At 40.8% G+C, this 23,451-nt stretch overlaps 1 protein-coding gene across 3 annotated transcripts in view; it reads right to left on the bottom strand.

Moving 5' to 3' along the window:
- Med13l (mediator complex subunit 13L) overlaps positions 1–23,451 on the bottom strand; it is a 236,278-nt gene that overhangs the window by 196,205 nt on the left and 16,622 nt on the right. For all 3 annotated transcript variants that reach the window (XM_057763673.1, XM_057763675.1, XM_057763674.1), the window contains exon 2: positions 4,181–4,418. In XM_057763673.1, coding sequence (XP_057619656.1) covers positions 4,181–4,418 — 238 coding nt within the window. The remainder of the gene's footprint in view (positions 1–4,180; positions 4,419–23,451) is intronic.

Genomic DNA, 23,451 nt, shown 5'->3' with positions numbered 1-23,451 from the left:
ACAATAAGAATTTGTTATTCATTAAAGTCTTAATAAATGTCAAGTATGTTAAGGATGTATTACTTATTAAGTAAAATACTTAAGTGAGTTTGTATGTTTACAAAGATAGTCATTATACAATTATTACTACTTTATAGCTTTGGCAAACCAATTTAGAACAAAATATAGAAAAACAGAATAGCAATAAAAATATGTTTTAAGCCAGGTGTGGTAACAGATATCTTTAACCCTAGCAATTGGTATCTCTGTGAGGTCAGGGCCAACCTGGTCTACCCCTCTCGCATATTCTTACTAGAGTGTGAGTCTCTCTTACACACCTTCTAAACTATAAATTCCTCTGACTGGACTCACAGACAGAAGAACTCATATAGCCAAAAAAGAAGACTACACATTCAGTAGTACCCTGCTTTGGCATATGGTAGCAGTCACAAATCTAGTTAGAGGGTACAATAAATCAAACTACTGTCCTCTTCACACAACTGGGGTTTCCTATGAAATGAGAAGGGGCTAACATGATGACTGAGCAGGTGAAAACACTAGCTATGCATGCGAGATCTGTATCCAAGCCCCAGAAGCCATCACGAAAGGAGAGAACTTCCAAAAGGAATCCTCTGATGTCTACAACATGTCCATAGTGGTGCATGCATGCTTTGATGCACACCCATACACAAATTAAAAAATTTATGGAAAATCCAGTACATTTTCAATGAGCAGACTATCTTTGTATGTGATGTTTTGTTATTTCCTATTAGCCCACCCAAACATTAAAGCTAGAAAATATAATTTTTCAGATTGAAAGTAAACTTTAATATTTGGCAGTAGCAAGCACTAACTGCTACACAGAACAGAATCAAATGTTTAGAAAATGCCAAAATGTAATTCTCATCCATGAGCTCAAAGTCGTCAGCACAGCAGAAACAGCCAACAGCTACAGCTATAGATTAACTGCTGTGTGTGCTAGCTCAGGGCTTTATTAACTTTAGCCTCATAATCCAATTTACAGCAAGGGAACTAAGACAATGACCAGTTAAATAAACTGACCAAAGACTCCCAGAGTTAAGTGACTACACAGTACTGGAGCCCAGCAATCCAGGGCCACACAATGTCCCTGTGGCTACAATGTTGTAAATTCAACACATGTCCTGGAGGAGTCCTCTCTCTTGATGCTACTTTACTAATATATACACATGTACACCAAGGCGGGCAGCCGTGGTATTTACTGTGCTTGCCAGCAGTATGCTATGAAGTATAACACCATAACAAGGGAAACTCCAAAACATAACCAAAAAGCAGGACAATATTTCAATATCCCTGTTAACTTACAATAGCACAACCTTGTACCTGAGAGATTCACAGCTGCTAGCAGGATTCTGCTAAAGTTTATTTTACCCAAAATAAAATTACCTTAAATACACTGGAAAAGGACATGTTCGATACTCCCAACTCTATAGGAACGCTCCCCTCTACCGCAGGCTTCCTGACCATGTCACCATCACTGTCATTATGTAACTCACTTTTCTAATTAAATTTTAAATATTTCCCAATACGTGAGCCACATAATAGTACTCTTTCGGCCACTTTTACATACAAAAGTGGACAATTTATGTGACTGGCTCTAATAACTTTACCAACATTCAGCACACCGAACGGAAGGGACACTCAAGGATGCCACGGCTACTCAGCAGCAAGAAAACACTTCTCAGTTGTCAAAAGGAAAGAGTGTAGAAACAAGATCCTACTCCCCTGCGGAAACACAATGGTTAGTAAGTGAAGACCAAGGCCCTGTAGAACAGCACAGCTACTTCATGCGCACACAAACAACTACTCCAACTGCTTTGTTTGTCCTTTCCGGTGCTCATTCTGCTGTCCTACTGTCTAATTAAAGTGCAGGGCTTTCACAGTAGAGGTGCAACACACTTTAACCCCAGCACTCAGGAGACAGAGGCAGATCTCTGAGTCTGAGGCCAGCCTGATCTACGCAGCTACTTCCAAGGCAGCCAGAGCTACAAGAGAGACTTTGATTTAAGAAAAAGTTAAAGTAGTGTTTTTACAGTTTAAAACAAACAAAAAACTATTTAAAAATAAGTCAATCTTTGCTTCACTCTTTACCACAAACGTCGCACAGCAATGAAGCTATTGTGTGCTGTAAAGTAGTGAGGAGACAGTGAGCAGCCCACCTGTCAGCTCCCCAACAGCACTCACTGCTGTCAGGAACAAACCACTTCCTAAGTGGGCAGGCTCAGCTTCCAAATTGTTACAAAATGAATTAAGAGGTCACCAAAAATAAAAGGGCTGGGAGATGGCTCAGCAGTTAAAGTTACTTGCCATAAGCCAAGCTACTTAAGTCTTAGAACACACATGGTGGAGGGAGGGAGGGAGGAAGGGAGGGAGGGAGGGAGGGAGGGAGGGAGGGAGGGAGGGAGGGAGGGAGGAAGTGCACAAGCGAGAACTCTCAAAAGTTGTCCTCTCACCTCTACAACTATGACACAGTGCATGCGCATGCCCTCCCACGATAGATTAATAGTTTAATCAATCAACATTGGTTTAAAATAGTTTTAAAATTAAAAACTAAAGAAGAAAAGTTAAAAAAAAATACTATATTCATCCACATGTAAACAATTAAAATAATGTAACATTTTGATATTCAGACAAACATAAAATAACAAGGATCACCTAGAAACTCTCTTAGAGACCCTGAAAAACCAAAACATAGGTGGTATAAAATCTAACTTTACCTCCACCATTGACTAATTACACAGGTTTTGAGATGGACGTCAACTCTGCAACTCTGCTGATGAGCCCACTAGTAAGCAATCTCACCCAGAGAGAATGCCCATTTATGGAACAAACACCAGAATATGAGGATGCATAGAGCTCAGCAGTTAGCTCAATTAGTCCACTGGGCTGTACTGCCCCCTAGCTGCTGTGGCAGGATATGCCACCAAAAACAAAACAAAACAAAACACAAAGACTGCTAGCAAGTTTCGAAAGAATTTGGCAGAAAATCCTTTAGGTAAATTTAGACCTTTAAATCAGACCCACAAGAATACACTGAAGTTTGTTTTATGCCTTCCTGTAATAAATAATAAGAACACAAATTAACAAAACATCTCATCAATTTTTCAACCACAAATTAACTAGAGAGTCGGTTAGGTTACAGAGCCTACAGGAGCCCAGGTCAGAAGGGCCTGCACTCTTCACTGAGATGGGGACGAGTCAGGCATGGTGAGCAGCCTGTAACACAGCACTGGGGAGCCCAACGGCAGCACAAGCAATACAGAAAGGCCTGGTTCAAAAACAAAATAAATGCTGTAATTTCTCTTGACTTAGGAAATTCTGTAGGATACAAACTAGAAACTGTTGGATAGAGGAGTGAAAATGTCTGTTAGAACTCAAAAACTACAGACAACATTTTCTGCCACTGTAAACATATGGTAAATATAAAAAGTAGTTTAGACTAACAAATCTTGCATTAATTCAAAGTTTCCAGGTGTCAGAGGCAAACTCAAGTCAAAAATTAGTAAGTTAAAAATTAGTATTTCTGGAATCAGTGAAGAGTGACTTGAAGGAAACCATCTGCAGCACTTTATAGAGGGTTATCTTTCTCCAAAACACTATTTGAGGTCAATCAGAAATTTGTCCAATGAAAGCCGCATTAAATGTCTGTATTTTCAATTTTCCAATGAAGAGTTCAGTCAGCAAAAAGTCCAAGGGAGGAAAAGTTCTGTTCATATAGCTGTCTTACTAGGTAATTACTCACAATTCACCATTAATTTAGATAAATGGCCCATAGCCTTGTCTCCAAACACAGCACGCTTTCCTTTAACAGCAACGATTTCAAAGGCGGAAGGACAAGGTGATGAACACCTATATCTCAGCATGCACGAGGCTGAACCAGAAGGAGTACTCCAAATTTAAGGTTACATGGTGATTCCCTGTCTTTAACTAATAATAAAATAATTTTAAGGTGATCTTACAAGATTCTAATTTTCAGCATGACTGGTAAGGACATAAACTTTTGGGGAAGGGAAATCAGATTGGAAAGTGAGGGCCCTTGGCTAACGTACAGTTTACTGAATACTTAGGATCCTTGTTTTAAGCAACTCTTAACCTTTCCAAAATTTATCATTGTTCAAAAACATATGAGCAAATAATTTTTAAGGAAAAACAAAATCCTTACCCTGCAGTTCATGATGTATTACTCCCACTAGGTTGGGTTCATCTCCCCACCAGAATATCCATAGCTCTTTGCAATCTGGCTTGACATCACGACGCCATACACACAGCAGGTTGGCTTGCAGACAGCGGATGAAACTTAACAGGATTGGATCATCTTGGGCTGGGGCTGAAATTATGGGTCCACAGTCCCCGTGTCCTCCAAAATTGTACCTACGCCATTTGATTCCTGTGAGTTCAGCCTGGAAAACGACAAGAAATTTGCAATACTTTTGAGTTTTCTTTTTACTTATAAACCATTAAGGACAAGTTCCCACAAAAAGGAAAGCTGATAAAATAAGCATTTATACTAACTTCACACCATGGGCACTTATATTCAACTTCACACCATAATTTCTTCCAATGAAGAGTACACATCAGCCTTTCTGGGTTTGGGAACAAGGGTGTGGAAATAATTTCTATCAAGACTTTTACATAGCTAATCATCTTAAATATCAAAATAAAACAAGCTCGCAATCATGCGCTGTTGAAACAATCTTCATCTGCCTAACCATTTACTATAAAGTACCCATATTTTTAAAAACCACTTTCAGTTATTACTCCCTATTCAATTCATGAACTATACTTATTTTAAAACCAAATAAGAGGCTAGAGAGATTACTCAGCAGTTAAGAGAACTGGCTGGTCTTGGAAAGGGCCTAGGTTGGATTCCCAGCCCCCACATGATGGCCTACAACTCCAATCCCAGGAAAGCCAGTACCCTCTTCTTTATATGCACAGGCACACACCCGGTGAACATACATACATACAGGCAAGACTCTCGTACACATTTTTAAAAATTTAAATTTTTTAATGTAAGTAAATAAAACAAGTAAGATTTAAAAATAAGTGGCCAGGCATGGTGGTGCATGCCTTTAATCCCAGCACTCAAGAGGCAGAGACACGTGGACCTCTTTGAGTTTGAGGTCAGCCTGGTCAATGTTCCAGGACAAAAAAAAAAAAAAAAAAAAAAAAGGACAAGTTGACCATTCCTAAAACAAAAATCTGGTGTTGAAAATCTTTCTAAATTCACACTTGGAGGCGTTCCACACTTCATGTCTTCACATTAAGGACGGCAAGCCACTTAAGTATATGCTAACGGCCCCAGATCTGAAGGTCTACAATCTGAAACATCTGGTCCTAAGGACTGGGAATAAGGGTGTCTCTGCCTGTTCCGCCTGGAAGAACATTTTTTTCCTGCCAAGAAATTTCCTGCTCCCCCACCTGGGCAGCTAGTTCAGGAGGTGAGAGTTTTGGGGCAGCATAGTCCATAGAGAGGCTCCTCAGAGAAGCAGCTGCTAACAAAACCAATGCACTCACCAGCAGCTAAGGCAGGTCACTTGACATGCAGCAGGGAGCCTTGCCTCCTTAGCAGGCTTTTGTTTTTTAAACACATTTAAAACTTGGGGACTTTAAACCGTTAGCCAGCAGAGGCTGTGCTGCTCTGCACTCCAAACAGTCCTGCTTTCAGATCCTGCCGAGTAGGTCTGATGAACAGAACAAAACGGATCCACCATGGCCCTGTACCACACAGCCGTGTGCCTCCAGCCTTACCATAGTTCATTTCCTCTCCCACAAAGTCAATCATTTTGATGGACAATTCTTTTTCAAAACAGAAGCACCCAGGACAGAAAAGTAGCATCTCTGCACCACAACTGGGACTAACTCAGGTGCTTATGCAGCTGACTGGCACATTCCAAGGCTCGGGAAATAAGCACATTTCTTTTTTCTTTTTTTTTTTTTTTGGTTTTTTGAGATAGGGTTTCTCTGTGGTTTTGGAGCCTGTCCTGGAACTAGCTCTTGTAGACCAGGCTGGTCTCGAACTCACAGAGATCCGCCTGCCTCTGCCTCCCGAGTGCTGGGATTAAAGGCGTGCGCCACCACCGCCCAGCTAAGCACATTTCTTTACCCAAAAACAGCTTTAACTTCAAAAGAAAAATTACAAAGGCCATAACCAAGCTACTACTGTCTGAAGCTCAGAATCCTACCTGTTAGTCTATGGCTGACATATTTAAGAGGTTTTTTTTCTAACAATGTATATGTATGTGTGCATGTGCGTGTATGTTTGAGACAGAGTCTCACTATATAGCCCTGACTGGCCTTGAACTCACTATGTAGACCAGGCTAGCCTCCAACACACAAAGACCCACCTGCCTCCTAAGAACTGGGAATACAGATATGGGACACCATAACTGAAATATGTTTCCTTAAGCAACATGGTATCACCATTATTTACATAGCATCTACACTGCATCAGATGGAATTTGAGAATAAGCTAAGCTATTAGGAGAAAGCCCATCTTATGTATATGCAAATACTACATTTATATAAGGGCCTGTGTATCCAAGGCTAGGCAGGCAAGCAACCCTTGACACAATGAGGACACTGTGTGAGCTCTCAGAGCTCTCTTTATCACCACGGCTGCTCCATCTTCTCACTGCTGGGCCTATGCCTTGTCTACTCTTCTATACAAGTCCCATTGTTTCTTCTAGTAAAAGTAATGTCTCTGTGCTTTAATCAGAAAGCCTAAAATGAATTTCTAAATAAATCTCAAGGGAGACTAAATAAAAACAGAACAGTTAAAATTGGAAAAGATACATAGAACACTCATCACTTAAGCTAAGAATACTGTTCTATACTCAAGAACCCTGGGCAGGGGAGGGGGGAAAAGAAGGAACACAAACAGCAATAATACAAATCACTATGAAGACAGTGGCCATGTTTCAAGTGTTAGAAAAAGAAGACACATTAGAGGCTCACGTACTGGCTGAGTCTGTCCCCAGGACACCCACGCCCAGGGATTCACTCACTGCAGCACTTTCATCTACAGTATCCTCGCAGTTCCGCAGGCAAAGATTGGCTGATTCTGAAAGGTTTTCTAACCCTGGCGCTCGCACTAACCTCCTGTGCCTCTGCTCTTGGTGTCAAAGACAAGCCACTGTCCCCTGCTGTGTGGTGTTAGTGCCACAGAGCACTGCCACAAACTCTGTAACTAGTTCAGTCAAAGGCACTTGGAAACTTCCAATTATTTTAAAACATTTAGTTCCTTTGCTTTAAAGCTAAAATTAAGTATTGTACCAGGCTTTGTTGAAAAGCATTAACAATGAAGGACCAATCACACCTAATAGATGACTTAGATAAAGCCAACACTCAGAGGCTTGCTTTAAATCTTGAAATAGTGTTTGTTAAGAACAAAGTTGAAGTTACCCAAATACTTTGGCCCAGAGCAAATAAAAATCCTATCATAGACTCTTGCCTGCTCCCCAGGAGCTAGGTGACCAGCTCTGTTCACTAGTCCTTTCAGGGCTTTGCCTCCGCTCAGCCCTGAAGCAATGAAACAAAATGGTCTTGGAAGAAACCTCAGAAATGAAACAAAACAAACCTTTTTCCTAGGGAGGGGTGACAGGAGCACTATCACAAACAGGAAGATCAAAAATGTCACATATACTTAAAACTCAAAATTGAACATGGTAGAATACACATGCAATTCCCACACTGGAGGGACTGAAGCAGGAAGACCACAAATTCGGGGCTGGCCTGGTATATACAGCAAGCCTACCAGAAACAGTCTAAGAGAGAGAGAGAGAGACACAGAGAGAGAGAGAGAGAGAGAGAGAAGAGAGAGAGAGAGAGAGAGAGAGAGAGAGAGAGAGAGAGAGAGAGCAAGCGAGCACAACTCCATTTTAAGTTCTGGTTTCCCTACTTTTGTTTTATGATTTATTTTTGTATGTATGATTGTTTTGCGTACATGTGTGTAAGTGTACTGCAAGCCTGGTGCCTACAGAGACCAGAGAGGACACTGGTTCCCCTAGCATTGAAGTTACAAATAGTTTTGAACCACCATGTGGTACTGGGAACTGAACCTGGATCCTATGGATCAGTAAGTGCTCCTAAATGCTAAGACAACTCTCCAGCTCCTTCTCCTTTCTTGATCTTTCATTTAATATTTATGTACTATGTATGAATGCTCAGCAAAGTCGAAGAGCAACCTATGGGAGTCAGCTCTCTCCCTCAACCCGCATGGGTTCTAGGGGTTGAACTAGGTTCTCAGGCTCCGTGGTAATCCCTTTTGCCTAGTGAGCTATTTCGCTGGCCCTGTTTTCAGCATTTCTGACAAATACATAATCTAGGACTCAAAATTTTCTAGCTAGTGATTTCAAACTCTGTGATTGGCACTGCATCTAGTGGCAGAGTTGCAGCTCTAGAGAGGCAGGAAGCCTGTAAGGCCAAGACCTGCTGGGCAGAGGGCTGGAAACAGTTAAGAGGGAGAATACTCACTTAGTATATGTGCTCATAGGTTCAATCCCCCACCCTCCCAAAAGAATTTTTTGAAGTAAACCTTTAAAGTATTTCTATATTCAAATTATCCTAAATATACATTGATGTCAAAAATAAACAAATGCATAATGGTATATTAGTTCTAAAAATACAAAATCCAAAGGATAGAAATTTAATATTCAAGGAGCAAAAGTAGTATTCACATCTGAACCACAAGTATCACAGCGTATTAACTAACACTGCTCACGTAAGTTCTTCTCACATGGCTCTGGCCTTCCAACCACACAGCTAAAGAAGTTAAGACTCATAACAGCTAAATAACCATAAACTCACCAAATCAAAGGTCCCAAACATAGTTGTATTTAAACTACAACTGAATTTGAAACATAAATTCTTTCCATTCTGCCTTGCTCCTTCATAGGTCTAATGTTAAAAATTAGCCCTGAGGATTATTAGAGCATCATACAAAGAAACCGTCATGGGCTCAATTTAGCAATGACTAGGGCTCATGGCCATGCTCTCTAATTTAAGAAAGAATCCCTGGGACAATAAAAACAACTTGTAAGAGTGGGTGCCCATCCCAAGAATCAAGAGACTCACTGCCACAGGCATCCCATGTCATCACTGCAGACAGTCTGCCCAATCCTTCATGGGGGATATTTTTTAAAAAGATCTAAAAGCAGGAGGGGTGGAGGAAAGTTTGCTCAGCAGTGGCTGGCATCTGCTAGACAGGCAGGCAGGATCTTTGAAAGACGAACTGAACTGGTAGGAACTGATGGCATGAAGAGAAGGCCACTGCAGTCAATTTACAACAATGCTAAATAGTAGATAAAAATAGAATTAAGACAACCGCTCTTCCTAACACCTTATACGGAACTTAAAGAGATTTTATACCGATTCTTAGTCTTATTCCTTAGATATAGTGTGTAGAAATAACTCTTACTTTTCACATAAGGTGTTTCACGGCCAACATCATAAATTTGCAACATGGTCCCAGAGTTCAAACTAGATTCAGTAGTCTTAAAACAGAATAAAACTTACAGGTGTGCTGGCAAGAATGAAAGAGATTTAGCACCCCAGAGCAGACACTGCAAGAGATTAAAAAATGCAGGTTGTGGGCCTGCTTGCTCCACAATGCACTCCATGATGTTAGGAAGCCTCCTCCACCACAGGGAGCCTCGAATTCAATTCAGGAGCTATAAAGTACTACAGCTGACCTACATACTATAAATGAGCTCCAGTCTCCTGCCTCAAACTAATTACATCTCACTGGCAAAGGTGACTTGACAAACCCTCAGACATCTCAGACCATCGCTGACGATACTCAAGATTCAGGAAATGTACCACACTGAGGTGGAGGTGAAGCTCAGTGGTCCAGCACTTGCCTAACCACCATGTGCAAGGCCACGGTGGGGAGAGCAGACATTAATCTCTTACTGCCAACATAAATGCCCTAGAAAATCTCAAGTGTGCTTTTGCCCTCTTCCTCCTGTGACATAATTACCACTCTAGCAGATTAGTAAACATATTAAATCACCTCTCAGATCAAACCCAGGAAAGGAAAAATAAACGGCACAATAAAGGAAAGTTTTTGTTAAAGCACAACTAATCAACTCCAGATAAGAATGGCAGAAGAGCACACACGCCTGTTTCTCTTCTCTTTAAACCACACTAAGCATCAGTGAAGAGGTTTGTTCCTTAGAGCTGGTTTCTCCCTTTACATATAAAATCACAATAGTGTGTGGACAAGAAAGAACATCTGCATTTCAAAAGTTCTGAAGCCAGTGCTCAGGAAGGACAGAGAAGGTGGAATGTAAGCCACTGACAAGAGTGCTTCTGGCCTAAGGAGACGGAGACAGCAGCATCTCTGAGAGGAGTGAGAAGCAGCAAGAGATGCAATAAGGAGCAGGTGAAGCCTGCTGATCAGGCCTGAGAGAACCAGACATTCTCCCACTGCACACAGCTAGTTGCTGGCCCTTCTGCACACCAGCAAAGAACAGAAAGAAAATACTCTAAAGACAATGGCTATGGAGGAAGCAGCGGTTATGCTATGGAGGGGGTGAGGGCCAAGCCATGGAGGAGGCAAGGGCAATAGATAAGGCAAGAGCAATGGAGGAGGCAGAGGCAATGGAGGAGGCAGAGGCAATGGACGAGCCAGGGGCAGTGGACGAGCCAGGGGCAGTGGACGAGGCAACGGCTATGCTATGGAGGACACAGGAATCGGAATGAAAGTAGTAGCTAAATAAGGATGAGATGACAGCCAACATCCACCTTCCCAGTGGTCCTTGAAGAACCTAGACAGCCTACTGGATGGAATCTTACCTGGTACAGAGAAAGATCCTAAGATACTAACCCAAATTCTCTAAACAAAAGAGCACACACTCCAATGTGTGCAGCCACAGTAATACAGAGCACTCACATACTGAGAACTAATTGGCAGTTTGTGATCAGCCCCTCCCTCTACAATAAAGGGCTACCTAGGAGCTCAGGAAAACCAGGTACATAGATGAAACTAATAGAAAAGTTAGAGGAAAACACTAATGGTGAGAAGAAAACTAGAACAACCATCACTGATCCTCTCAGAAACCAAATGGGAGCTGGAGAGATGGCTCAATGGTTAAGAGCACTGGCTGCACTTCCAGAGGACCAGTACACAGTTCCCAGCACACACATGGTGGCTCACGATCATACCTAACTCCAGTTTCAGGGGATCCAATGCCCTCTAATGAATTCTGCACATAGACACACAATGCACATACAGGCAAGCCACTTTTACACATAAAACAAAATAAATCTAAGAAAAAAATTATAAACACTGTGACTATTTAAAAATGAAAACAGAATGCTAAAAGAAGAGATTAAAAGAAAACTCAGTAAAATACATGGAAGATTAAATTCAGGAACTCGCACAAAAAAAATAGACAAAATAGAAACTGGGCAGGTAGGGAAGGATGGAAATTAAATCAGAAGATGGACCCAGAACGTTCAAACCGAAACACAAGGCTCTGAGAGGTGAGGCTGCAGCTCAATGGAGAACACTTGCCCAGTGACCATGGAACCTTGGGGTCCACTGTGGAATAAAAGTTCTCAGAAAAACAAAACAATAAGAAATTAACTAAGAGAATAACGCATGAAAACTTTTCTCCAAAAAATGATGACATACTAGATGAAACAACCTCTCTGGATACTTAAAAGAATCAACTAAAAGAGACTCATAAAAAGGCCTCTCCTCAGCTTTGGTACGCAGAGAGGATCCCCCAGCTTTCATGGCTCTCAGTGTCTCAAGATAACTGTGAAGAACTACAGGCAGAGCAAGGTGCCTGCACCAAACTACCAGAGCAGGAAACACCACACTCAATTCCTCCACGTGAAGAAGCCTCTCTTTTGTCCAGTACTACTACAGGGTGTGCCACAACAGAGGGGATGGTGGGGGACGGTGGGCGAGCAGAAGAAGGCCTACAAGTGCTCTACTTCGGTCATGGTGTCTCTGCACAGCAACAGAAACCCTAAGACACTTCCTATCGCACTAGGTAATGTTTTGATTTTAAAACTTATTGTTTCAGTCCCAGAGTTTCTTTTCGTTTTTAATTTCCTAACTTCTAATTATGTGTATGTGTCTGTGTGGGTATGAGCAAGTGAGTGCAGGTGCCATCAGTGGCCAGGTAAGTTAGAGGTTGCTGTGGGAACTCCTTTACCCAATAGCCTTTAAGATACTGGCTCGCTCTGGGCACAGTCACATGTACTATTTATACAGATGTAGAGTAGAAACGGGCACAGCCCCTTGGCTGCTGGATTTGGTTCTGATCACCCAGACCCAAAATAATCACATAAAAACTATTAGCTCAGGCTTTTTACTAACTAACTCTTACTTCTTAAATTAACCCATTCCTATTATTTTATATTTTACCACAAGGCTCATGGTTTACCAGTAAGGTTCCAGGGCAGGTGTCTGTCTCCTTCTGCAGCTACATGGCATCTCTCAACTCCTCTCTCTCTCTCCTCTCTCTCCTCTCTCTCTCTCTCTCGTCTCTCTCTCTCTCTCTCTCTCTCTCTCTCTCTCTCTCCATCTCTGTTGGGATATTCTGCCTGGCTTTACTCTGTTAAGCCACTGGATGAAAAGCAGCTTCTTTATTAAGCAATGGCACTGCACACAAAGGAGAATCCACACCAAGAGGCTTCGCTGTGAGCTCCCCTGCTGTGGGTGCTGGGAACGGACTCCAGGCCCTAGAGAAGCACTCACTGCTCACAGCTGCACCATCTGTCCAGGTCCTGCTAATGTCAATTTCACAAAGAATTGCCCAATCAAATTTTGGTTTGGGATTAAGGACAGAATTAACAACAATTTCTGAAATGGTCCTAAATATACTTTCTGCCATTTTTTTCTTTTTTTTTTTTTTTTTCTTTTTCGAGACAGGGTTTCTCTGTGGTTTTGGAGCCTGTCCTGGACCTAGCACTTGTAGACCAGGCTGGTCTCGAACTCACAGAGATCCGCCTGCCTCTGCCTCCCGAGTGCTGGGATTAAAGGCGTGCGCCACCACCGCCCGGCTTCTGCCATTTTTATACCTCATATTTAGGCAAAGTGGCATTCTCAGCATTGACAACTATAAAATAAAAATTTATCAACTCTACCTCTTATACTATCAAATGATTCCGTCAAGATTTAATTATTTGTGTTTAAAAAAAAAAAAATACTCAGGCCAGGCTGGTCTACAAGAGCTAGCTCTAAAATAGGTTCCAAAGGTACAGAGAAACTCTGTCTTAAAAAAACAAGCCGGGCGGTGGTGGCACACGCCTTTAATACCAGCACTGGGAGGCAGAGGCAGGCGAATCTCTGTGAGTTCGAAGCCAGCCTGGTCTACAAGAGCTAGTTCCAGGACAGGAACCAAAAAGCTACAGAGAAACCCTGTCTCGAAAATAAAATTTAAAAAAAAAAAAAAAAAAAAAAGACACCTACCTCATTAGCATGGAAATTAGCTTCAATTTTTCATAAATAGTAAAATTATATATAAGCATACCAAAGAATTATTTTACACTAAATATTTTTTAAGGTTTCTTACAATTATGAGTAAATGTTTAGTTTGTACACTTATCTTATAAACCTATGAGCCCAGAGTCATGTAGAAGTTTCTGGGGCAAAATACAATTAGGAGGGGGAAAAAATTTAAGAAACTTGGGGTTAAGATACATGGAGATACACTTTAATGAAAAAGGCCTGGTGTAGTGGTACACTTGGAAGGCAAAGGCTGGCAGATCTCTGTGAATTAGAGGCCAGTCTGATCTACAAGGTAAGTTCCAGAACTTAAAAGTGAGACGCTGTCTAGACAAAACAAACAAACAAAAACAAAAAGAAAAGGATAATAATCATCTTCAAATGGGTGGTGTGGGACAATGGTCTGTATTCTGTCAATTATATTTTAAATAAACGCTGATTGGCCAATAGCCAGACAGGAAATATAGGCAGGACCACCAGACAGGATGTAGAGGTGAGTCAATGAGAACAGGAGAATTCTGGGAAGAAGGAAGTCCTATTCTGCAGTCCTGACCCAGCCACAGAAGAAAGAAGATGTGACTGCCTGCCTCGCCGAATAATGTACCAAGCCATGTGGCTAACATAGACAAGAAAAATGGGCAAATATAAGTTATAAGAGTTAATGAGAGCCAGGCAGTGGTGGCGCGCGTCTTTAATCCCAGCACTCGGGAGGCAGAGGCAGGCGGATCTCTGTGAGTTCAAGGCTAGCCTGGTCTACAAGAGCTAGTTCCAAGACAGGAACCAAAAAGCTACAGAGAAACCCTGTCTCGAAATTCCAAAAAAAAGAGTTAATAAGAACAGAGTTAATAAGAAGCCTGAGCTAATGGGTCAATCAGTTTATAACTAATATAGACCTCTGTGTGATTTCTTTGGGACTCAACAATTACAGGAACCAGGCAGGACAGAAAACTCAGTTAACAAAGTGACACAGAAAAGGAGAAAAGGGGAAAGTAGTCAAGTAATCAGAAAGCAGTCAGCCATCTATTAACTGGACAGAATGTTAATGCTGAACCTACCTAAAACAAATTACTATGCAACTATGTTGGTAAATGGAGAGGAAAGGAGAGAGAGTCTCTCTGTAAATGGTGGAAAGAATGAGCTAAATCACGGCCAATTACTTAGTAGTTAAAAAATAATAAGGAACAAAGAGAAGGTAAGAAAAGGGCAGGAGCTGGGATGCAAATCTTAAACCTCACACAACTATCTGATATTTCTCCTATTTCCCCCAGTCCTGGAAAGTCAAGCCTAAGCGCCCCCTCCCTCCCTCCCCCTCCTCCTGCTCACACTCCCCCCACCCTCCCCCTACCCTCCCGCACTAGCATCTGTTTCCTTAGCATTCAAGGCAGGCCCTCACAAGCTGCTCAAGCTGTCAAGCTGGCCACTCTGCGGTCACGCAAGTCTGGGACATCTCAATCCTCCTCCCTCAGTCAAGCACCTCCACATCAAGTCTGATCTTTTATGTAAAAATTTAATTCTGTTTGGAAACAAGGAAAATTTAAACAAAAATAATCAAAATGTGATAAAATATAGTTAATGGAAAGTTACTAATAATGTTAGTTCATAAACATTTTACAAAGCTATTCTACACAGATCCTTAAACTTCAGAATAATTTAGTGTCCCATTAATTGTAATGTAAAGTCAAAAATGTATTAATTTACTGCTATTATTTTAAGATTTATTTATTAGCATGGGTTTTTGGGCCACATGTATGTTTGCGTGCCTGGTGCTTTCAAGGCCAGAAGAAGACATTAGATCTCGTTACACAGTCTTAAGTAGTAAGAGCCATATAAAGTACTGGGACCCGAACAAATCCCAAATCCTCTGCAAGAGCTGCAAGTGCTCCAAACTACTAAGTCATCTCTCCAGTCTTCATTATTTTTAAGACTGGTACCTTTTTGTAGCCCAGGCTGACCTGGAGCTCACTACACAGCTAAGGATGACCTTCAGTCCCAGCAATCTTCCTTCCTGAGAATTTCAAATACTGAGTTTAAAGGTATGAGCCACCACTCCTGGCTTCAAAGGTTAAATATTCATTATATGTTACTGTTGTCAATTTTTTTCTCTATTTTAGCTTATTGAAAGCCCAGCTAGGCAAACAGATACTTCTAGCTGCATGCTCCCTCCCATGTAGCTCAACTCAAGCTTCTAGCTGTACTACTGCTGCTGGCCAAGGATGCTCTTTTTAGAGCATATAGTAGTAACAAGACAGCTAGTTCCTATCTGATTATTTCCCTGTCCTTAGAAATACAATATAACAATGGAGAAATAAAAGGTATGTGCACCTGCATGTTTGTCTGTGCACCATGTGCATGTGTGGTACCTGCAGAGGCTAGAAGAGTGCTAGGGATCCAGAAAATTCCCTACTCACTGAGTCACCACTCCAGCCTGAAAAGGTGATTTCTAACACATACATTTCTGATTTACAACTTTTCTCCTTATTCCAAATTTTAATCTGTCAGTTTGCCAGTACTAATTCAAAATAATAAGAAATCGAAATATAAGATCTAACAGGTGGAGGTGCTGTTCACCAAGCCTGATAACCCAGATTTGAGTCAGAGAAACATGGGATGAGAGAACTAACTCCCAAAAGTTGTCCGCTGACCTCTATGTATGCTTGGCGTGTGAATGCACACACAGGCACATAAATTGATATGTTATTTTTAAAGATAAAAAGAAAAAATATAAACTTAGTATAGATAAATTCCTAAACTTAAGAATAATTTAGTGTTCCATTAATTGTGTTTACAAGTCAAAAGGCTAATTTGTCTGGTTTTGGTTTAGGTATGTGTGGTCAGGTCTCTGCATGTATGCAAGTATGTTTGGGTATGCACAAATTTGTGTGCACATGTGTAAAGAGGCCAGAGGTCAGCCTCAAGTATCACTCATTCTTTTTTCTTTCTCCCCCGCCCCCCCGCAAAAAACCTAATGTTGATACCAGCTAGGCTAGGCTGGTCTTCGCAGCTCTGGGATTACAAATTCACATCACGCCCAGAATGTATGTTACTGAGAGCAAACTAAGGTTTTTTATGCTTGCAAAGTAAAGATTTTACCAAAGAGCCATGTATCAAGGTTGGTCTTGAATTCATGGCAGTTTTAGTAAATAAAGTAGGTTCAGAAGTTTTGTCTGTCAATAAAAGAATCAACACAAATTTTAAGGTTTCATTTCTAATTACGTGTATGTGTATCTGTGAACATGTGTATAGTGCTCACAGAGGTCAGAAGAAGGCATCAGCTCCACTGGAGCTGGAGTTACAGGCAGTTCTGAGCTGCCCAAGAAGATGTTTGGAATTAAACATGGGTCCTATGGAAAAGCAATGTATGTTCTCAACTACCCCAAACAAGGTTTTGTTAACTAAAAGCTCACTTTTTAAAAAAGAAAAAAAAATGTTTTAAAATAATTACTTTTGGGTAAAGACTCTTACTATGTAGCCCTGGTTGTCCTGGAATTCATTGTGTGGACTTGGCTGACCTCCAACTCTAAGATCTGTCTGCCTCTGCCTCCTGAATGCTGGGATTAAATGTGTGTAGCATCTCACCAGGTCAAAATCTGTCTTTTTAAACTACGTTAATAAAATATAATACCTAGGTTCTATACAACATTTCTAACTTACTAGACACTACTAACTCCTAGCTCCACACTTTGAAAAGAAATAGCCAAAAAGGAGTAAGTTGTCAAAGATAAAGACTGTTTTAGCAAGAAACTCTAAACACCCTATGCTGGTCAAGGCTCCCTGGTCTAGAGTGCAATCCTCTCCAGGAGATTAAGACAGCAGCAAAGATAGAGCAAAGAATAAATCACACTTGAAGAAAGAGTTGAGAGAACCTGACAAGTAGCTGAGATGACTGTGAAATGCACAGACTGATGTCAAAGATGAACTACATCTGTTCACCACAACCGGCAAACTGTGGCCTGTACAGCTAACTGCTACTTTTATAAATAAAATTTTATTAGCACACACTTATGCTCCTGTATTTATATATTGCTGGTGGGTGCTTTCATACTACAGCCAGTGCTGTAACTGAGACCAGAGGGCCTACAACCTGAAATAATTACTCCATGTTAACCTTTGAACTAAGATGACATCCACAAAGAAATGAAACATTTAAAATATAAATGGGCTGAAGGCCGCTTAGCAGCTAAAAGTACTGGCTTCTTTTACAGAGGTCCCAGGTTCAGTTCCCAGCATCAACATAGCAGTTTGAAACTATCTGTAAGGACAGTTCTAGGCAGATAAAACACCCCTTCTGGCCTCTAAGGATACTAATCACAAATGACGCACAGACATGCATGCAGGCAAAACACCCATATAATTAATTAATTTTAAAGTAAGCGTCACCTGAATTATTCCCCTCCTATAAAAAAGTAGAAAAGTGAGCAAAAAGATAAAATTTCTGTATTCAGGCTTTGACCGATAGGCAGTGCAGAACTAGGCTCCCTAACAGCAGGAGAACAAATGAGAATCCCCTGGAATCTGGAGCACAACCAGAGGAAGATTCTATGTAGGAAAGCCACATTATAGGGGCTCTGAAAACTTCCTAAGCACTGAGCTGTGCGCTGCAACAGTCAACAAGCCAAAGACTGACTAGAGAGGCCACTCTGGACTACAACAGTTAACCACAATGTGCACTGACCTGGAAGGGCAGGGCCCATAAGCAGGAAGCCAGTCCTAGCATGAAGACCACACCAATGCTACCCTAATAGGCAAGCCTCAGAAAACAGTACGTCAGCTGCCTTAACTGCCACCAACACAAATGTAATCACCAAAGGAAAGGACAGCACAGACACACAACAGCTGAACATGCACTCTTCATGGGAGCCGGAGGGAGGGAGGAAAGACAGACAAATAGACAGATGGACAGACCCATTACTAGTACACAATCAGTGAAGAGAGCTAAAGATGAGAATAATAAAGTAATTAATAGACAGCACTTTAAAAACAGCTATGATAAATATGGTCAAGAATTTAAAGAAAAATACAAACATAATTAACAGGAAACTTGGTGTCTAAAGGTCGGCTACACTAAGTCTGAAAGGAGAAACTCACAGATGGTTGGGGAGCTGAGCACAGGGATGTAGTTCAGTGTAGGACAATTGCCTGGACGCCAGAGGGCCTTGGTTCAAACCCCAGCAACTGCAGCACACACTGACAGAAATGAAGAGACTGAAAGTTTGTGACACTGCCTAAGCTAAAGAGAATCTACAAAACTGTACAACTTACAAGCAAAGCCTAGGAATGGCAGCCAGGAATCTAACATACCACAAAATCAAGGGCCCAGAACATAGGTGCCGTAGACACTGCACAAAAGACTTCTGAACAACAGCCAAATTATCTACAAATTTCATGAAAACAAACATCTGATTCAAGGAGGTCAATGAACCATAAGCAGCAAAAACATAGAAAACCACTTTTTGTTTTTGTTTATCAAGACTGGGTTTCTCTTTGTAGCCCTCATTGTCCTAGAACCCACTCTAAAGACCAGGATGGCCTTGAACTCAGAGAGCCGCCTGCCTCTGCCTCCTGAACCCTGGGATTAAAGGTGTTTACCACCATGCCTAACTAAAATAAATTTTTTTTAAATGATGAATGAAAATTCTTAAAAGTTGTCTAAGAAAGATATTACATGGGAGAAAACGAAAATAATATTAAATGCAGATAAATCAGAAGTCATGCAATCTGGAAGCTAGGATTATGGCTCAGTTATAAGAGATCTTGAACTGGGCGAAGCACAGGAATCCATTCCCAGTAGAAAAGGGTAGGGGAGAAAGACACACTAAAAGAGAAAAAATAGATAATCAAATTCTGCAAGTCTGTAATTCTAGATTAAGAAATATTCATATATTCTATATATAATATATAGACTATATTAATATATCTATATATAATATGTATAAGTATATATTCTATAATTCTAGATTGAGATATATAGATATAGGTATCTATATACAGGCATAGATAAATCTCTTAAAAATGAAAGTAAATGGAGCCAGGCATAGTGACAAACACCTTTAATCCCAGTACTGTGCAGAGGCAGGTGGATCTCCGGCCAGCAGTACCTAGTGAGATCTTGTCTCCCAAAAAAGAAAGTGAATGTGATGCTTTTGTGGTTAAAAGTGCAGACTGCTCCTACAGGGAAGGGGCCCAGGCTTAGCTCTCAGCACACATATGAGGCAGGTCAAAATCTGTAATTGCAGCCCCAGGAGATCCAACGCCCTCTTCTCACCTCCCTGGACACCTGCACTCACATGCACATACTCTTCACAAGGTACACACTCATACACATAATTAAAATATAAATAAAACATTTTAATGAAGGCAAAATACTGAGTAATTTTTGATGAACAAAGTTTAATATGGCTACTCTAGAATAAATACATTTTTCAAAAGTTCTTCAGATTAAAAAAAGAAACATCTAATACTAGAAAAACACATACATCAATACATAAATTAAAAACAATAAATATAAAAACAGTAAAATGATAGGAAATTAAATATTCAATTAAAGAGAGCTTTAGTTCTTTAAATAACATGAAAAGTGACTCCAAGCGAGTGACCATTAATAAAGAAGGAAATAAAATGTCAGTTCCTGCCTGGAGTGGTGACACATGCCTACAAACCCAACACTAGGAGAAGACAGGAGGAGACCATGTCCAAAGTCATCCCGGGTCACACAGTGAGATCAAGCTAATCCAGGTCTACCTAGAGATTACTTGTCTCAAAATAACAAAGTTACCACTTCAAGAAGAAATAAAAACCTCAATTGACTCAGCATCTAACAGAGCTAGGCGGGAAGTAAAGGGCTGAGAGAGAAGCGCAGATGGGAGGAGACTAATGGTCTCACCTCAGCAACAAAACAGGAGACGGAAAGTCACTATGAAGAGTTGTGAGCAGAGCTGGTAACCAACAAAGCTGAACTGCCATTTCTAAGACATTTTATCACCAACACCAAAACACACTAGTTTTCAAATGACAGGGAGCATTCACCCAGAAGAACCATACGCTGAACCAAACACACACTAGTATGTTGTTAAGAATTAAAATCTCTGAACAAAATTAATTAGTAATTAAGAACAACACAGGGGGCTGGAGAGATGGCTCGGTGGTCAAGAGCACTGGCTGAGCTTCCAGAGGACCCGAGTTCAAGTCCCAGCACCCACATGGCAGCTCACAACTGTCTGTAACCCCAGTTTCTGGGGATCTGACACCTTTACACCAATGCACCTAAAATAAAGTTAAGTAAATTTTAAAAACAGCAACACAAAAATCTGGACCTCCTTTACTCTCTGTAAGATCTGAACTTAAACTTCTAAATGGCACAGAACCCTTTGAACTGATGGCTGATTCTAATACATCAAGTGTGTGAGATAGAATTAGAGTATCCGAAGAGAACCCTAACTGTAACTACCCGCCCTAGAAAGGTACACACAGAATCATGACTCTAAGCTTCTACCACTAGAACTTACAGGGAGACATGTTAAGCGGAGTAAATAGAAGGGAATAACGTCAAAAAGTAAGAAATATAAAGAGACTAAAAAGAAACTCAGAAAAACAAAAAGCTGGTTCTTTTAAAAGATTCATGAACCAGACTAAGGTTCTCTAGACCAGTGTGGTTCTCATGCTGTGCGTTCTGAGCCCTTGGGAGGAGGTCAAGTGACCCTTTCACAGGGTTGCCTAAGACCACCAGAAAACGCAGATATTTACATTATGATTCATAACAGCAGCAAAATTACAGTTATGAAGTAGCAACAAAAAATAACTTTATGGCTGGGGGTCACCAACATGAGGAGCTGTGTTAAGGTGGCAGCATCAGGACGGCTGAGGGGCCCTGCATTAGATGAAACCCTGGCTATAAAAAGACAAGCTCCTATCACCACACAACTGAACCACTGAGAAGGCAAGCTAGCTACTGACAACCTTAATGTCAATAAAGACAGCAAGTTAAGTGAACAAGAATCTTGAAAAAATTATCACATATACAGGGTGAGCAGCTTACATATACTAATTAATCAGGTTTTCTACATTTTTATTATTCTGTGATAACAAAGACTTCTTAAATAGAGCAAAATGAGTATAAATTATGAGAGAAAATAATAAATTACATTCAATATTTGAGATTTATTCTTCAAAGAACACAGCTGAAAAACAAAATGGCAAACAGTTGGGAGGAATCATGTGCAATGCTCACAATGGACACAGAACAGGATAGTTCGGGAATCCCTATAATCCAAGAAAACAGTTTTGTTTTTAAATTGGGAAAAAAATGCCAATAAGCAAATCACAAAATGTATATAAGTGGTATAATATGCAGACAAAAATATATCACTCTTCAATGATCATTAATGAATTACAAATTAAAATCAGTTACTGTCACTGTTCTCTAAAAAGACTAATTTGTAAATATTGTTATTATTGCTATATTACTATTAGCATATGTAAGTGTGGGGTGTGTATGAGAGAGATGTGATGTGACATACATGTGTATAGAGGTCAGGCGGTGGTGGCGCACGCCTTTAATCCCAGCACTCGGGAGGCAGAGGCAGGCAGATCTCTGTGAGTTCGAGACCAGCCTGGTCTACAAGAGCTAGTTCCAGGACAGGCTCCAAAACCACAGAGAAACCCTGTCTCGAAAAACTCAAAAAAAAATAAAAAAGACATGTGTATAGAGGTCAGAGGGCAAGTCTTTGGAGTAAGATACAACCTTCCACCTTTATATGAGTTCCGGGGCTTAAACTCAAGTCATCAGGTTTGGCCGTTGCCCTGCCCCAGCCATGTTGCTGGTCCAGAGACTGTCTAGTATTCTTAACAGCTAAGTGGACTGTACGATGCCAACCTGCAGACCAACTACAGGACATGCACAGCTGGGAGAAGGTCAAGTAACATACCATTTTTTAAATTTGACAGTCCTTTACCAAATGAACCTTCTATTTATTTCAAAAATAAAAACACTCAAGTTAGCATGTCAATTTTCATATCCTCAATAAATAAATGCATAATACAAACTGTGGTATATTCATTCCAGCAACTATTCAAAGAGGAAAAGACTGGTGTGTTTAAACCATAGTATGAAGACAAAGACTATATACTGTTCCAGTTTCAAAAAAAACTCCAGAAAAGGCAAAATTACTCTCCTGTGACAACAGACATGTGGTTTAAGGGTGGAGAAGCCGGCACTTGGGAGCCCTGGCTGCAAGGGCATGTGGGAGCCTTCTGCAGCACTGAATGTCCTCTGACCTCACACAGAGTACACTCCTCACATGCACAAGAAACCCTGTGCTGTTCTATAGGTGTGTATGAAAGTACACTCTTTAAATGGGTGTATTTCCTGTAAAAAAAAAATCTATCTCAATAAATACACCCAAAAGTTTATGTGTGGGTACAGTAACAATCCAAGGTGCCTGTGAGTCTTGTAATTTACCCCTAGGTCTAAATAACCACAGATGAGCACTGGCTTCCCCTGTCCATCTCAGCACTTGGGAAGAAGACAGGAGGCCCACAAGCTTGAGATATACAATAAAGCCATATTTCTTTTTTTTTAATTCAGGACTGGGTATTTTCATTTTTTCCTTTGAAACAGGCTCTCCCTATGGTACAGCGGTGTTGAGGAGAGACCACATCTAGAAACATTCTTTTTTTTTTAATTAAACTTAGCTCAAAGAGAATTATTGTGAAACATGAGGATAGGCTTCCAGTGTGTTTCCACAGTGAGGATTCATTCCCGAGGACAGCAACATCATGAGTATACACATTACTTTTCCTGAAGAGCAAATATGGTCCACGCGTACGAACTGCTCCTTCCTTCACACTGCTCAGGGTAAGAGTGCACACTCAAGAATCCGTGTTCAGAAGTTTTCTACAGGGACTATCATGACATAGGCCCACCATGAAGAACAGAATCTGAATGGTCATCTTGGACCTTATACAACTGGTGA

This window comes from Chionomys nivalis, chromosome 3 (assembly GCF_950005125.1).
Source record: "Chionomys nivalis chromosome 3, mChiNiv1.1, whole genome shotgun sequence".
Lineage (NCBI taxonomy): Eukaryota > Metazoa > Chordata > Mammalia > Rodentia > Cricetidae > Chionomys > Chionomys nivalis.
This window is presented reverse-complemented; position numbering and strand designations above follow the sequence as displayed.